We start from the raw sequence: 18,729 nt of genomic DNA on the forward strand, positions 1-18,729 counted from the left end.
AGTGAAGAGAAAAAGAGCATATTTTAGAAGCCACACAGGCTAGGCACACACCCGTGTGACTCACACAGGCTAGACACACGCCTATGTGCTAGCACATGTCAATTTTGCACCATGCTTCCCAAATATGTGGAAAAACACAACTTTTAGGCTTTCTAAGCATTTTAAAGTCTATAAATACCAATTAGAAGAAGAGATATGAGAGCCATCAGAGAATATCGAAGAAAACATGTAATACCTCGAAATTTTCTTACAGTAAGATATTATCCTTGATATAGTAAAATAAGGAAATAAAGTGACAAAAATGAAAATTTTGAGTTATGTAAATATTGGGAAGTATATTATGATATATTAATTCAAGAAATGACTAAATTGTAAAAGTGAGAAAATTTTTGTTGCACAAGAGTAAATACTCAAAATTTGAGGGGTTAAAGTGTAAACATGAAAAAATTGAATGACTAATAGTGTAAATATTTTAAGGGTGTAACGATCTAGAAACTAAGGAAAATGGATGAATTAGGACCAAATTGAAGAGGTGAAGAATTATGAGGGACTAAATTGTAATTTTACCAAATTTAAATGATGACTTAAGGATAAAATTTTAAAATATTATAAAGGAAAAAATGGTCAATTGGAAAGAGAGAGAATTCTAGAAGGCAATAATGATATTAGAGATATTTTGATATTCTATAATTATTTAATTAGATAAATATTATTTTATTAATATTTTAATAAGATATTTTATTATTTTATTATTATTTTATTAGTATATAAAGAAAGAAAGATGAGGAAATCTCATCCATCTTTTCCATGCAACCAACGTTAGAAGAGAAGAAAAGAAAGAAAATTCTCTTTTCTTTACAATTTGGTCCTTTCACCAAAAATTCACTATTTTCACTGTGAAATCAAAAGAATTTCCATAGCCATCAAGAGAGAAAGATGACAAGGAGACTCTGGGGAGCTAGAATATCAAGTTAGATTCAAGAAATAGAAGCTGGAGGAGAGAGAAAATTCAAGTTAAAGATTGAAATCAATAGGACAAGGTAAGAACATGAAGATTTCAATATATTTTCAAGTTTGTTATTATTGAAAAAGCATGGAAATGATGTTATAATAGAGTTTTCTTATATAAGGTTTTATATTCTTGATATTTTAGTGAAGGGAAGTAAGAGAAAGTGATGAGAAATATTATAGAGAAAGGGAATAGGGTGTTATAAACTTAGTAATCAACATTTTGCACTAAAATAGTTTTGGACAGTAACAGTAGTCTAATTTTGAAAATTCACTAAAAATTGTAGAGATCAAATTAGAGGTTAAATAATATATTAAATTAAATATTTTTGAGTTTAGTTTCACATAGAAAAATGGTATAAGTAACGGAATTGTAGATTGTGAGATATAACAATTTATGTGAGACAAGGTCAGAATGATTTTGGGTTCCCCTGTTCTAAATTTGGAAAATCATAAAAAATTTGAGAAACATAATTAGGGGCTTAAATTTATATTTTTAAATCCCCAATAAGTCTATTTTCAATATAAACAAAAAATAACATCATCAGACTCCTGTACTAAGAGATAATTAATTTTTAGTAAAGAAAGGTTGAAGCTGCCAAACAGCAGAATAGAGATAAATTTGAAGATTTTACTGTACTTATTGGCTAAAGTATAAATTTTGGAAATTTCATGTATAAATATATTTGAGTATAGTTTCAATAACATCAAGCGGATCTTAATTTGGAATTCTGTAGTTCAAGATATAAATAATTTAGTGACTATGACTCAAGGTGACAGCTTTGAATGAACATATAAGTAAATAGTGAAATTATAGATAATGTTACATATAAGCATGTTATATATATTAAGGATGTGTAATGGAGAGGAGAAGGAGGAAAATAAATATATGAATATTCAGCTGGTAAGGGCTTACATTTAAAATGGATAATTTGCATGCTTTAGATTCATGGACTAAATTGAATAAAAGTAAAAGTTTAAAGGGTAATTTTGTAAAAATGTCAAAAATGATCAAATTGCATGAAATGAATTGTTTTATTGTCTAAGTTAATAAATTGAATGAAATTATTAATTTAGGTCAAGATCAGATGGAAAATCGATGAAAATGAAAAATTACCAAATGCCCCTGAATCTTGGTATTTCTGCAATTTAGTTAGGTAAGTTCATATGGTTGAACTTTCATGACTATTTGTTAAATTAGGAATGATATAATGTATTATTTCATATGTTTTCTATTGAATTATGAATATTGTTAAATTATGGAAATCAGATCAAAATTTCAAATTGAACAGAACGCTGAATTGAATATGATCATTTAGTGATCAGTGATGAATTGATAGATAAGACCATGGTTGGGTCATGGCAATATATGTTTAAGACCATAGCTATGTTATGGCATCCTAATGATAAGACCATATTTGGGATATGGCACTACAAGTGTAAGACCATGGCTGGGCCATGGGAATACATGTGTAAGACCATAGTTGGACTATGGCATCATGCCAGAAACGAGTAAGACCATATCTGAAAGACGTTATGGCATCACGATTCAGATATGTAAGACTATAGTTGAAAGATACTATGACAATATGATGAGAAATGAATAAGACCATGATTGAAAGATACCATGGCAAATGACAAAAAACGAATAAGACCATGGTTGGAAGATACCATGGCAACATGACAAAAAATGAATAAAACCATGGTTGAAAGATACCATGTAAACATGACAGGAAATGAATAAAACCATAGTTGGAAGACACTATGGCATCATGTCGAAGATAAATAAGACTGTGGATGGGAGACGCTATGACATCTGTTGAACAATTGATATTCAGACAAGAGCCAAGCTATTGATTGAATGGTAATATATTTATTTATATGATGCATTGAATTGGTAAGTATTTAATTGAAATTTTTTGTTAAATGATATGTAAATCCTAGTAATGCCCCAAAACCCGGTTTTGGCGACGGATACGGGTTAAGGGTGTTAGAAAACACTCGAAGAAAACCATCGAAGCCAACTCGGAAGTGGATTTCCATCAAGATTGAAGATCTCCTTTTAATTTCTTCTGAAGTTTTTATGAGTTTCTTTATTTCTTGTGGTTTTTCTAACTTTGAGATGTTTTTATTCAATATTATGAACTAATTCCCTAGATACCTAGGGAGGATGAAACCTACGAAAAATTCTATTATTTAATTTATGTTTTGCATGATAAATACTTGATTCTTATTCTCAATTATGTGTGCTTATTTCTTGTTTTAATATTTCCGGGATATTAATTCATATTTAATGTGCTTAATTCAGTGGAGCAAAAGTCCCTATTTAAGAGTAGATCTAGCATAATTGAGTGGAGTTGTATGCAATCCTAAAAATAAGACGACATAAATCTACCGAATTCGAGGCAAATCTAATAGAGGAATCCATAAATTGAGTTAATGCGACAATATGGGCTTTAATTAGAAAGAGATTTCAATTAATCAACCTAGAATCAGTTGCTTTTACTCTCGAAAGAGATATTAGTATAATTTAGGGATTTCTATGGATCAAGACACCAAGTGAATAAACCGTTTAAATCAAATTAATAATAATAGAATGAGTCTAGGTGGATTCTTTCTTGGGTGTTGTCTCTCTCGTTGGTTAATATTCGATTATTTTCTTGATTAATTCTCTATTGTGTTCTTAGTTAAATTAGTTTAGTAATTTTAGCTTTAAAGCCCATCACTCCAAATTATCGGCTGAATAATAAGAAAACAGTAATTATTAATACATTTAGTCCTCGTGGATATGATATCTTTACTTATTGTAGTTATACTATTGTTCGATAAGTGCACTTGCCTTTGTCGTATTTATAGTTAGTTTTGTGACTATCAAGTTTTTGGCATTGTTGCCGAGGACTAAAATATTAGGAACACTTTATTTTTATTAATTTACCCATTTTTTATATATTTTTGTTTTTATTTTAATTTTTACCTTTTAATTTTTCTTTTATTTGCTTTTGGCAGGTTCCTTTAGTTTATGACTTGAAGAAACTCGTCAAGACCATTACTGTTTGATAGCAAAGTTGAAAGTATAGCTCGTAGAAATCGTAGAGATGCAAGGTAGAGTCGACAAAATTTAGTAGATGAACAAAAGGACATTATTATTACTAAGGAGATAGACGATAATTAGAATATTCAACTACCTCTTGCAGCAGCTTCTAATCCACGTACTATGTACGATTATGCCAAGCCTACTCTGAATAGGGCTGAATCGAGTATTGTGCGACCCACCATTGCTACAAACAGTTTCAAACTAAAGACAAACACAATTCAAATGGTACAACAGTTTATGCAGTTCGAAGGTTTGTAAGATTAAGATCCAAATATTCATTTCACAAATTTCTTGGAAATCTACGACACTTTCAAGATAGATGGCGCCACTGATGACGCCATTCGTTTACAATTATTCCTTTTCTTGTTGAGGAACAAAGCTAAACAATGATTAAATACTTTACCACGAGGTTCCATAATTACATGGGCTCAAATAACCAAAAAGTTTCTGCTAAAATACTTTCCACTAGCTAAGACAACCAAGTTGAGGAAAGATATCTCTTCCTTTTGTGTAAATCGATTTAGATAAGTTATACAATGCATGAAAGAGGTATAAGGACTTATAGAGAAGGTGCCCTCACCATGGGTTACCTTTATGGCTACAAGTTCAAACCTTCTACAATGGTTTGAATCCCTTAACGAGGTAGTTAGTTGACGCAGAAGCCGGTGGAACCTTAAATAATAAAACACTCAAAACGGCTTATGAATTTATTGAAGAGATGACACTGAATAATTATCAGTAGCAAGCCATGAGGACAAAGCCGATCAAAGTAGCTGTTGTTTTTAATTTAGATGTAATCACCATGTTATTGAATCAGGTAGATTTGCTTCATAAGAAAATTGATGGTTTATATCTTTTTACATAGGTACATCTGATGATGCAATGTGATATAAACGAAGGTGGAATGAGCAATCCAGAATGTTTACCCTTTGGTCCTAGCATAGAGAAGGAGCAAGTCAATTATATGGGTAATAATTCTAGGTCTAAAAATAACCTTACAGTAATAACTATAATACAGGTTGGAGGAACCATTCCATTTTCTTTTAGGGTGGTCAAGGAAATCAGATAGCACAACCCATTATAGGCTTCCAACAACCACCTTATCAGCAAGAGAAGAAGTCAAACCTTGAGGAGATGTTTGAAAAGTTTATCTCGATTTTAGAAACTCATTTCCAAAACACTAAGGTAGTACTGAAAAATCAACAAGCATCGATTCAATGGCTCAAAAATCAAATCGGTCAACTTGCTAAATTAATCTCAGAAAGACCACAAGGTAGTTTGCCTAACAATACTGAAAATAACCCAATGAGCAACTTTATGCAATTACTGTTTGAGATGAAGAAGGGTTAGTTGAATTTGAATAAAAATCGAGGCAAGAAATTGTGGAGAATAACAATAAGGTTGAGGTAAGCCAGAAAAAGCAAAAGTCAGTTGCCAAAGAATATAAACCTCTAGTTCTATATCCTAACGCGACGAAGAGAGACCACACAAACGAACAATTTGGTAAATTTCTTAAACTCCTAAAAAAATTACATATTAACTTACCGTTTGTTGAAGCTCTTTTGCAGATGCCCAATTATGTCAAATTTTTAAAGGAGCTGTTGGCAAACAATTGGAAGTTAGATGATTCGTTGACTGTGGAACTTAATGCAGTTTGCTCAGTCATCTTACAAAATAAATTACCCAACAAACTGAAAGATAAAGGGAGTTTTACTATTCCTTGTTTAATTAGTAGTTTAAATATTGATAATGCCTTGGCTGATTTAGGGGCTAGTACTAATGTCATGCCCTATAAAAATGTTTAATTTACTAGGTCTTGGGAAACCCAAACAAACTAGGATGTGTATTCAATTAGAGGATAGAATCATTAGATATCCTAGGGGTGTTATTAAGGATGTGCTTATTAAAATCGATAAATTCATATTCTCGTTGACTTTGTTTTGTTGGACATGGATGAGAGGTAGAAAGGTACCTTTAATTTTAGGACGACCTTTTTTAGCAACTGTTAGGACTATAATAGGTGTTTGTATGGGTGAACTTGTACTTTGTGTAGGTGACAAAATGATTACTTTCTAAGCTCGTGATTCTGTGAGAATATCTAGTGATCAAGATGATTTTGAATCTTCTGTTAATGTTAGTGATCATGTGGCTCAACCTTTTTTTGCAGAAAACTCCTCGAAAAAATGTAATGGAGCCACGTTTTAGTCAATGCAACATAAAAAAAAAATGACTTATGAAGAACAAATGTTACAAATCGATGAACTAGATGAATGGCAGACACATGTTAAGGAGAAACTGAGAAAACACGATGAAGAGCAAAAGCAACTCCATGATGAGCATATGAATGGGCTGAACCAATTTAAGGTTGGGGACAAGGTACTGTTGGACAAAACAGATGCACAAATTGCCCCTTCAGAGCTTGATGCAAATAAATCAAACCCATTTACGGTACTGAACGTCTTCCCCTACAGTACAGTCAAGGTAACTCATTCTGAATTCGGCACACTTAAGGTAAACAATACTCGACTTAGATCTTATCTTGGTAGAATAATTGATAGCAAGAAAGAGGAGCCTTGGCTCCATAAACCACTGTAACTGTACGTACAAGGTAAGTCGAGCTTAGACTCTAAATAAACGCTTCTTAGGAGGCAACCCGAGTGTCTAACATTCTGTTAATTCTTTTAACTTTTTCATGTTATTTTCAAATTAATTAAATTAAATTTTAAATTTAAAAAAATACTTTGACCTATACGGCCTGGACACACGGGCATGTCCCAGGTTGTGTGTATAATGGGGCATTCGACAGTGAGTTACACAGCCTGGCGACATGGCCATGTAACCCACCCGGCCTGGACACACGGGCGTGTCCTTGGCTGTGTGAGTCCTGGGACTTAATTTTCCAAAAATTTGATGTTTACATGGCCTAAGGTAGTCCACACGATCGTATCCTAGGCCGTGTGAGCACTAGAGCTAATTTTTTCAATTTAATTTCAAGTCAGTGAGTGACACGGGCAAGAGATGCGCCATATGCAAGACACGACCGAGACACACGGGCGTAGAAGAAGTGAATGAGATCACACATGGCCTGGACACATGGGTGTGTCTGAGGTCGTGTAAAGACTGGGCTCACATTTCACATTACACACGGGTTAAAGGAGTCACACACGGGCATGTGACACAACCGTGTAGCCCAACGCAAGCCTTCACATGACCGTGCCACCCTTTTAAAGCAAACCCTAATTTTTATTTTTCTAGTTTGTCTTGTTCTCCCTCCAACCTAGCCACCACTCACTCAAGATTTCTCCCTCCTTTACCAGTCTAACCACCGGCCACGCGACCAGCCCCTCCTTCACACACTGCACCACCGCGCAACCTCCTTTCTTCCTACGCGACCAACTCCGACCCCGCTCATCCTTTCTCCCTTCTTTCCCCTTTCCTCTTCTTTGTTTTCCCCAATAGCCCACACCCTTCCCCCCGACCAGTCCTCACTCATCCTTTTCTCTCCTCTTCCATGTTGCACCACAACAAGCCCCCTCTTTCCCGTTCGTCGACCATCGCGCGAACCTTCGGCCACTATCTCACCGTCAATCCTCTCTATTTCCTTTTTTAATTCTTTATTATTTTATCATTTTATTATTTTATTATTTTCTTTAATTAATTAATTAATTAGTTTTATTCTTCTTCTTTTTTATTTAATTTATTTATTCCATTTAATAATTTTATTATTATTTGATTATATTTTTTCCTGCTACCTTAGTTATTTTATGATTAGTTTAGTTTAATACATTATTGTTTTTATATGTTATTTGTCTTATTTATTTTCTACTTAGTATTATTTCTATCATATATTTTTTGCGTTTCTTGAGTATTAGTTATTTTCTTAATAGACATTGTTAGTTTTTATTTCACTTTATTTTTAGTATTAAGTTATCATTGTTTTTATCATGTTACTTGTTGGTGAATTCATTCTTGGGTTAGTTGCTCAGTATTGTGGTTTAGGTTTTCACTTTGTTTCTGTCTCTGTCATGCCATCTATTGGACTTATTATTTCTTCTTTTTATTTTGTTATTACTTTTTACTTTTCTTTTAGCAGTTATTCAATTATTTTGCCGATCAATGTTTAGTCTTGTGATTTCATTTTAGTTTGATTCAATTTTTGATTTGATTAAGTTTTATGATGTTGAGTTGTATTTTGTCTTAGTTCTTCTGCTGACATTTAGCTATTATTTATTCTTTTTAGGCATTATGACGAACACTAGAGGCAAGTTTGAGGTCATCGTTTCTGCTTCGAAAAAGCAAAAAACTTCAGGCATAACATCATCGTCGAGCGCTTCCTTGATGCCCACTACCCCTATCTCCAATTTCCACAGGGTCCTCAGGAGGATTTATATTAGCATCTTCGACTGAGGCTATTTGGATTAGGTCATTGTATTGATTAATCCATTATATTGATTGGGCTGCTTTAGAGCAGGTCCAGTTAGCTTATTATGTCCGTGCCATCATTGCTACACCTCCTTGGGACCAGTTCTTTTCCATCATCAAGCCCGCATACTCGAAGTTGACTTTAGAGTTTTGTTTGACATTTATCCTATAACAGGTGATAACGACCAATGATAAGTTGCGCACAATTACCTTCAGACTCGGTGATATGGCGCGACATATGAGTGTCCCAAAGTTTGAAGTTGCATTGGGACTTTACACTGTAGAGTTTATGAGTGCCAAGGTGTTCCTTCGATTATATTGGCACATCCACTACTCGCCGTCTCTTTGCTGGGTAGATCTTATGGTGAGCACGATGCCTTATGATCCAAGTCGGTCGAAGGGGACTTATCTTCCTCCGACCTTGCACTACGTTCATGCCATCTTGGCTCACACATTAATCAGTAGGAGGGAGAGCACCAGAGTCGTCGATACAACCGATGCATATTTTTTGTAGAACATTGCCACGGAGCGCACCTTTGATCTCGTCTATTTCATCGCCCTCGCTGTTTCTCATCAGACAGAGCACAGTAGAAGGGGCCTTATCTGTTTAGGCCCTTACGTGACTCGACTCGCACGTCACTTCGGTCTCCTCGACAAACCGGAACAGTCATCCTCCCTTACACTAGTTGGACAGATGTCCCCGCAGGGATTTTCGAGTATGACTCACATAAAGATGGCCGAGCCGGCGGCTCACAATATTGATGCCTCTGACGATGATGTTTTATTTGTTTTATATTTATTTTTATCTTTATTTTTATTTTTAGTTGTTTTATTTTTATTTTCTTAGACTTATTTGGTTTATTATCTTTTGAACTATATTTTTATTTTTATGGTTGTTTCTAATTGAGTTGTAACATTTAATCTTCTTCATTATTTGTGTTCATTTTCTTATTAGTTTGCTCGAAATCATGCAGTACATTTAGATTTGCTTCCAATTCTACTTTTCATTATTCTGGCGATTTCTTTCAATATTCAAGACAGTTTCAGTTTTCTCCCTCTCTTATGATATCCTACTTATATTGTGATTATATTTGTTTGTACATTGAGGACAATGTACATCTTAAGTGTGGGGAGGTTATTTATATAATTATTAGAAAGTCCCTGAATTATGTTTTGTATTTAAGTACTTTTCTCATACTTACATTAGAATAATTTTTTGTCAATTGGGATTTTTGTTTATGTGTTCTAGATTAATATGTAGATATTTGTGCATTGGTTGATTTGAACTCTAAGACATGAAAGAATCAAGCATGATAATTTATTTTTCAAAATTAAAAAATTTTTAGGTTGTTTCTCTAAATTGAAGTTTTATCTTGAAGTTTGGGATTTGCAAGTTTGACATTAAAATCATAATTTTTTGTGAGATTTTGAACCTTTAGAGCATATATTTTTCATGCTTATTCTATTATTGGTTATGAGTGTGGCAACTTGATTTGTTATTCTAGAATTTGATTCTATTATACATGTCGAGACCACAACTTTGATTTGATATATTGAGATGATAAACGCACTTAGGTTTTAGCCCACCTATCCTATAAAAAGCCTACTTGTTTAATTAACCCTTAGTAGACCCCGTTGAGCCTAACATACTGTTTCTTGATTAACCCATTAATGTTAATCCATAATTCATTTTCTTCGTTGCGAATTTTTCCCCGTTTTATTGATTCCTTTTTTGTCGAGATTTGATTTGGTTAGTTGTCTAACTATGCTTTTCTATTTGATTTGTTGAATTATTTCTTATTGTTCTAGAAAGAAAAAAAGAAAAAAATTAGAAAAAAAAATTATTTATCGATTATTATTTAGTTCTATGTTGATTGAGCTTGGACAATTGAATTCATATTTTGAGAAGAAGCTCGTTTTTATTTTTGAATAGTTCTTGATTGGTACACTTATTTTTAATTCAGCATTTGTTTATTTTTTCTAGTTTGGTAATTTATCAACTCGATCTCGATCATAACCAACTTTCTTGACATTTATCCACACCCTTAACCTAAGCCCCATCACAACATCTTAAAGACCTTTTGATTAGTGTGTCATATCATTTTATAGTGGTAGAGATTTGATTTTCAAGCAAGCCTATGGTAATGACGTTTATTGTTCGACTTTCGAGTGCATATTGTTGAACTTTAAACACTTTAAATACTTGAGTGAATCTTTAATGAGGATGCAATTCTTGTTAATTTTGAATTAAAGATAACTACTTAAATAAGGGGAGACACATATTTTTTCGTGTTTAAAAATGTTAGCTTGGATTGTTTGAGACTTTAGTGCCCTTTTAGCTGACTTGCCAATGCATGATTATTTGTGAATTATTTTGAGACATTATTGATGGGAATTACAAGTTGAGAAATATTAATTTAAATGTGAGTTGAGGATTTTGCTTGAAGACAAGCAACACTTAAGTGTGAGGATATTTGATAAATGATAAAACTAACATATTTTAATCTCATTCTTAATACGTTGTTGGATGATTATTTATGCAAATTGGTGAATTTGATACTCCTAATCCTTTTAATTCATATCTTACACTTAGGTGAGCATTTGGGAGTAAAATGAGAAAAAATTAGAGAAAAAAAGTAGAATTTAAGAGCCACACGGGCTGGGCACACGCCCATGTGACCCATACGGGCTAGACACACTCCCATGTGCCAGCAGTGTCAATTTCGCACCCTACTTCCCAAATACGCGAAAAAACACAATTTTTGGGCTTTATGAGGATTCTAAATTCTATAAATACCAATTAGAAGAAGAGATATGGGAGCCATTAGAGAAGATCAAAGAAAACTCTAGAAAAACACCATCAGAGCCAACTCAGAAGCGGATCTCCATCAAGATTGAAGATCTCCTTTTAATTTCTTTTGAAATTTTTATGGGTTTTTTGTTTCTTGTGGTTTTTTTCTACTTTAAGATTTTTTATTCAGGATTATGAACTAATTCCGTAGATACCTAGGGAGGATGAAACCTATGACAAATTATATTATTTAATTTTTGTTTTATATGATAAATACTTGATTCTTGTTCTCAATTATGTGTGCTTATTTCTTGTTTTAATATTTTTAGGATATTAATTCATGTTTAATGTGCTTAATTCAATAGAGCAAAAGTCCCTGTTTAAGAGTAGATCTAGCATAGTTGAGTGGAGTTGCATGCAATCCTAAAAATAGGACGACATAAATCTACCAGATTAGAGGAAAATCTAATAGGGGAATCCATAAATCGAGTTAATGTGACTATATGAGTTTTAATTAGAAAGAGATTTCAATTAATCAACCTAGAGTCAGTTGCATTTACTCCCAAAAGAGATATTAGCATAATTTAGGGATTTCTACATATCAAGACATCAAGTGAATAAATCGTTTAAATCAGATTAATAATAATAGAATGAGTCTAGGTGGATTCTTTCCTGGGTATTGTCTCTCTTATTGGTTAATATTTGATTATTTCCTTGATTCCTTCTCTATTATGTTCTCAGTTAAATTAGTTTAGTAAATTTAGCTTTAAAACCCATCATTCCAAATTGCTGACTGAATAATAAGAAAACGGTAATTACTAATACTTTTAGTCCTCATAGATATGATATTTGTACTGATCGCAGCTATACTATTGTTCGATATGTGCGCTTGCCTTTGTCCTATTTATAGTTAGTTTTGTGACTATTAGTGAGCTCAACTTCTTTTTGGGGCTCTAAATCAAGCAAATTCATAATGGCATCTTCATCAATCAAGCCAAATACATCAAGGAAATGCTCAAGAAATTTAAAATGGAGGACTTGAAGCCTCAATCAACACCAATGAGCACTTCAACAAAGCTTGATAAAGATAAAAAAGGTAAATGTGTTGACACTAAACTTTATAGGTCTATGATAGGATCCTTGTTTTATCTTACCACAAGTAGACTGATTATAATGTTTAGTGTTTATTTATGCTCTCAATTTTAATCATTTCCTATTGAGTCACATTTACAAGTAATTAAGAGAATCTTTAGGTACCTTAAGGACACTCCAAACCTAGGAATTTGGTATCCTAAAGATTTATCATTTATTTTGCATGCTTACTCTAATGTAGATTTTGGAGGATGCAAGTTAGATAGAAAAAACACTTCTGGAACATGTCTATTCTTAGGAAACATGTTTGTTTCTTGGTTCTCTAAGAAACGAAATACTGTAGCTTTGTCCACAACCGAAGTGGAATATGTTGCCGTAGGCAGTTATTGTGCTCAAATTCTTTGGATGAAGCAACAATTAGTTGACTATAGAATTGATATGGATCACATTCCTATAAGGTGTGATACTAGTACTATTTACTTTACCAAAAATCTCATCCAACACTCTAGAACAAAGCACATAGAAATAAGACACCATTTCATTAGAGATCATGTGCAAAGAGGTGACATAATACTAGAGTTTGTAGATACTTTGCATCAACTAGTCGATATTTTTACAAAGCCTTTAGATAATGACAGATTTTGGATAATTAAGGGAGAGTTAAGACTAATGAACATGCCTTTATAAGCTTCTTGTCTAATCTTTTTGACATTCTTGGACACTTGTTTTCTTCTATGCATGCTTTGCGTACATTACTCGACTATACTTGTAAACTTGTAAATTCATTATTTCTCTTCTTCTTCTTTTTTTCATGTTGAAATGTTGTTACTATGTGATATAATTAAATTAGATAGTATTTTAAATCATAGATAAAAATATGAGAATGTTAGTAAATGTATTTTTCACCTTTTGATTGCATTCAAGCATGTTTTCTTAATTTTCTTGTAGATATTTGTTTAAACATGGTATTATATGGTTTTACATATGTTATCTATTTGTTTTTGTACCTTTTTTCATGTATTTTTTCATTTTTCTTTTGTTTCTATTTTTATTCTTATGTCTCCAAATTTTTAAGCATTGTGCACTTATTCTCCTAGTTTTTCAAGCATGCATTCTTTTTCATATTACAAAAAGGGGAAGAAAAATGCAAATTTTGCATAATATAGTTTTCAACTTAATCTTAAAGCCAAATTCTTTAAGTTGGAAATTTAAATGAAATGACATCTAAAATATTTTTTTTCAAAAAAGGAGCTTATTTTGAAAATAATGTTTAAGATAGCGGGAGTTAGAAATTTTTTTTCAAAATGCTTTTGTTATATCAAAAAGGGGGAGATTGTTAGCTCTATTTTTTCAAGTATTTTGATATAACAAAAAGTATATTAAAAATTCCCTACTTAAATCTGTAAAAATTGTTTATAAGTCCTTAAAATTATTTCCAAAGTGTTGGACAAAATAAATTGTTAAAAGGCCTTGATTGACTTATTTTTTAACGAGTTTTTGAAGTCTGAAGAACTTCTACCAATACTTAGGTGGACAAGTATTGGTAGAACTTAAGATGAAAAGACCTTGAAAAGGCTACAAAATTCTACCGATAGAACTGGGAGTTCGACTGATACAACCCAAACTTCTATCGGTAGGACGCACTCCAGTAAGCAAGGTAGTTTTGGCTTGGGACTTTTATCGATACCTTGGTCCAATCCGCCGATACAACCAAACGCTACTAATACCGTGAGGACTTCTATCGAAACAAGTTAAGCCAGTAGCCAAAGTTCAGCATCTCTTGCATTTCTATTGATACCTTGAGGACTTCTACCGAAACAAGTCAAGTTAGTAGCCAAAGTTCAGCATCCCCTGCACTTCTATTGATACTTTGATGAGTTCTACCGATACCAAATGAAACCCTCAGAGTTCTACCAGTACAAGATAACTTATACTGATAGAACGAGCCCAATGGTCATATTTTGGAAAGACTTCTACCAATACAAATTTCCTTCTACCGATACAACGAAACTGCAGACTACAGTTAATGCTGATTTTTATAACTGCAATGACTCCATTTTGTTTCTAACGACTACAAACGTCCACAATGTTGTTAAAGGACTTAAATACAATGTCAAGGCTCCTCATTGAAGTCAACAAAGACAAGAAACAAGTGTCTAACTTCCAAGAACTCAATTTTCAATTTTTCTCAATTTTTTACTAAATATTTCTTGTACACACTTGTGGATTAAGTTTTCTATCATTATTTCAAGTGTTGTAACTTTGTGTGAGAGTGCTTAATTGTTGATTATCTACCTTTTAAAGGTATCATCTTATTCATTATTATTTTTCTCTCATTTATGAAGTGTTACTTAAGGTTTTTGGTAGAAAACCTTAAGGGAAAGTGGTTCTATCTTACCTTTAAAAATATAGGAATTTGTAAGATTAAACATTGTTCTTAAAAGTTTAAATCTAGTGGATTTGGGAAATACTTAGTTGAGGAAAACGAAGGTAATGGATGTAGACAATTGAGATAAAAAACCACTATAAATACTTGAGTCATTTGATTTTTTCCCTTTCTTGAAAACATTTTAATACGCCAATTCACCCCCTCTTAATATATTTAGATCTTAACACCTCTATTTTAGTTTTGCTCATCAATCTTAAAAATTCACAACCCTAAATAAAAAATACTAAAAATAAAAAGAAAATACTTCAAAAATGTCAAACCACTTGTTTCAACCAAAACAAAAAGAAATCCATAATCAATCATTCTAACAAAACTCATGTAATTTTTTGTCGATAGAGCTCTTTTACAATAACCCATCAAGCGACAGTGTATGAAAAGATAAAAGGACCAATGACATTGGTTCAAAGCATTGTCAATTGATATTTCTAAATTTTGGATTTGAAAAACTGACCTCGATCTTTATTGGAAGAAGCCATAGATGTCAACGTTGTGTTTCAAGATTTTAGATTTAGAACATCATTAACAACGTGATTGGAAGAAATCACTAGTACCGACGCTAGTAATTATAACTACTAAAGATAGAAGAAAAGGGAACTTTGTTTATTTTTAGACAAAGACAATTTAGAACTTAATATGGTTTCTTATTTGTAAAAACAAGATTTATAATATTACATATATTTTATTTTTAAATATATTTCTATAAGTTTGTATTTTTTTTAAATTAAATAATAAATGATATAGTATGCACATAAACTGCCAAGTTAATAAAGTTAACGTTTCTTTTTTATCCATTCATTTTTAGTACTTTGACAAACGATATTAGTTGAAAGGCTAAAAAAACAAAACGTTTGTTATTTTGTAAATGTTGAAAACTAAATTTATTAAATACTTTATATTTAAGATCAAACTGATGTGTAAACATTAAAAGACTAAAACTGATATTAGACCAATAAAAAAAAGCCCATCTATTCAAACTGCTCTCAACCTTCATTGACGAAGATATTTGATTTAGTGACCAAAATAAAAAATAAAAGTTCAGTGACTATTTCTCGTACTTTACCCTATATTTTAAAATCAAAAGACCCATATCTTAATCACACCAAACCATTATCACCCTTAGAAACTTTTATATTCAATTAATTAGAAAAGTTTCAGATGAAAAGCACAAGAGATTGAAAAACCATTCCACGAATAAGAGTCAATATCCATAATAATCACACTCCTTTTCACCTGAGAAGCATCATGGAAATGAGAAGTCCAAAGTCCCAACATTCCTCCCATGTTCCAACCCTGATCCTCCTCCTAATCAGCCTTCTCAGGCGTTATTTAATGATAACGACATACTATGTCAGAGTCGGGTAACTCGACTTAATTCTGCAATTTAATTGAACCATAAAACAACCCTAAAGGTACCTCTAGGAAGTTTTCCTAAGCATGTGAATTCTGGGAGCGGACACTTAATGTGCACGCTCCCTAATCACCTCAAGATCCATTTCAGTCGGGTCGGTTGCCTGGATTTCGTAATGGATGCCCTCCAATTCCCTTCGGAACCTGTCCTTTGATGTTGCATAAAGCATCTTGGAACGGATCCTCGAAACAGAAGGAGACCTGCAGAAGAACAAGGTGAAACCAAGGTGATGAGCAGAAAAGCTCCAACAAGTCGATGACAAGAAACTAAAACTAATTCCATGATTTTCACACTCAAAGAACTTGAGTTTCTGAACCTTAAAGAGAAAGCAAAGCAAAATATTTGACTTAATATTACAAAGCTTTGTACTTCAAATGCAGCCCAAATTAATGGAATGGGATTACTTTGCAATTGAAAGAGGAAACTGACCACGCAATAAAAAAGATCTTGCTCTTCTGACAATTCTCGGAAGTCACAAAATCGAAGTCATAAACTGCATAGCGGCAGTCACTCTCCGGCAATGAGGCTGCGAAATCATCATAGCTCTCTGTCGGACCTCCAGTCTTTTCAACTATGACCTCCTTTTTCTTCTCATCAATCTTGAAGATAACATATCGGAACACCTTCTTTCTCTGCAGTTCCAGGTACGTGCTTTTGCTGTGTTCAGCCACTCCCATGCCCGATGATGCATTTCCCTGAAAAACCAGAAACAAATGCTCAATGTTTAATGGTTACTCCAACCAAAATTGATTAGTATTGACTTCTTATATTAAAGAAAAATCATTCCATTTTTAAGCAAAAAAAGAAAACTTCGTTCAATAAATCCAAAAAACCTTGGCTTTGGCATCAGATACATACCCGTATCTGACACTAGAATCTAACATAATTCAACATCCTAATCTAGGTTCAAATCATAATGCCCATATATTTACAACAAGATACAGAGCTAGGATTGTAATTGAAGAAGAAAATGCACAATAAAAATTAAAGTGTAAAACAAATCTGATCTAATACTCAACTATTTCATGAACTCAAACATGAAAAACAAATCCAAGAACAGAATCTAAAAGCTAAGATCTAACTAGCCAATGGAAGATTCAATCTTACAAACGCATAGGAAAAAAAAACCCAATAAACTATAACAAAAATAGAAGCTGCCCATAGAATCAACTTTGTTTAAGTTTCAGCAAGGAAAAAAAAATCAACTCATTTTTAGCTAAGACAAAGAAACTGAAAAGAACCCAAACTGAACCAGATCTTAATTAATGGAACTGTAAAACAAATCTAAGCTAATAATCCATTATTCCATGAACCCAAAAATGCAAGAACTAAAACTAAAAGCTAAGATCTAACTAGCCAATGGAAGATTCAATCTTAGAAAAATAAAAAAATAAAATATGAACAAAATAGAAGACACCCATATAATAAAAACCTCAACTTCGTTTAAATTTCAGGGTGGAAAAACAAAAATTCAACTTAATTTAAGCTAAACCAAAGAAAACAAAAAGAACCCAAACTGAATCAGATGTAAAACAATGAAAAGAAAGAGAGACATACTCCTCTAAAAGACATAGCTGCTTCAAATGAAGATATTGGGAGAATGAAGAGAAAAAGACTTCTTATGGAGAGAAAATAAGGGGAAAAAGCAGCCACCAAAAAGGAGAAATGGAAAGAAAATTTTTTGAAACTATTTTGAAATTTTAATTAAAAAAAATAAGGATTTTTTATTCTGATTCTTTTGAGATAAACATGGTAATTAAAGCGTATCTGTGCGTGTTTTGAGAGGCAAGGAAGGAGGCGCGTGGTGTTCGATTCTTTTCTTACAATGACGCATCATCTTCTTTGCGGAGGTAGCCGTTTATCATTTGGCTTTTCAATATTTTAATTTCATTTTGGCATAATTGCAAAAAAAACCCTCAACCTTTAGGAGCTTTTGGATATATGCCCCAAACTTCTTTTTTTTTTCTGATTTTGGCCCTCAACGTAACGGATTTTTCAAACATCAACTCAGTTAAAACGGTAACCATCAGATGACTGTTAGTCAGTAGCCGGTCAAAAATTTGGTTATGTGGTGTTCTAATTGAGTGATGATATGGTAGACATTTAAATAATAACGTTGACGTGGCAAAAAAATTAAACAAATTTAATAAACATAAAACAAAAAAACCCTAAATCCCTCAAATCATCTCAAATCATCTCAAATCCTCAAATTCAAAACTTTCCCCAAATACTAAAATCCCTAATTCGTCAAATTCCCTAAATCGTGAAACCTCTAAATCGTAAAATCCCTAAATCTATAACATTTGAAATCTTCGTTGAATCTCTAAAATCTTCAACAGTTTCTTTTTTGAATCATTGATTGAGGGATTTTTCTACATCCTTAATCCCTTATAACCAAATTGTGAAATCCTTAATCTTTTTAGAAATTTTTATTTTTTTCCACTGTCGTCTAAAATCATGGATTC

At 32.5% G+C, this 18,729-nt stretch overlaps 1 protein-coding gene across 1 annotated transcript; it reads right to left on the reverse strand.

Moving 5' to 3' along the window:
* Nucleotides 1–16,012: 16,012 nt before the first annotated feature.
* LOC107888903 (actin-depolymerizing factor) lies at nucleotides 16,013–18,120 on the reverse strand. Its single transcript, XM_016813171.2, has 3 exons — nucleotides 17,822–18,120; nucleotides 16,694–16,959; nucleotides 16,013–16,464 (listed from the first exon to the last, which is right to left on the reverse strand). The coding sequence occupies exons 1-3, from the start codon at nucleotides 17,834–17,836 to the stop codon at nucleotides 16,314–16,316; spliced, it is 432 nt and encodes a 143-aa protein (XP_016668660.1). The 5' UTR covers nucleotides 17,837–18,120; the 3' UTR covers nucleotides 16,013–16,313.
* Between the last annotated feature and the right edge of the window lie 609 nt (nucleotides 18,121–18,729).

The sequence above is a fragment of the Gossypium hirsutum genome, chromosome A09 (genome assembly GCF_007990345.1).
Source record: "Gossypium hirsutum isolate 1008001.06 chromosome A09, Gossypium_hirsutum_v2.1, whole genome shotgun sequence".
Classification (NCBI taxonomy): Eukaryota; Viridiplantae; Streptophyta; class Magnoliopsida; order Malvales; family Malvaceae; genus Gossypium; species Gossypium hirsutum.

What these genes read in the sequence shown, in the direction of transcription:
- LOC107888903 (XM_016813171.2), bottom strand. An exon ending in AAGATCTTTTTTATTGCGTG is followed by an intron (nt 16,465 to 16,693) that starts GTCAGTTTCCTC and finishes GTTCTTCTGCAG; the next exon opens with GTCTCCTTCTGTTTCGAGGA.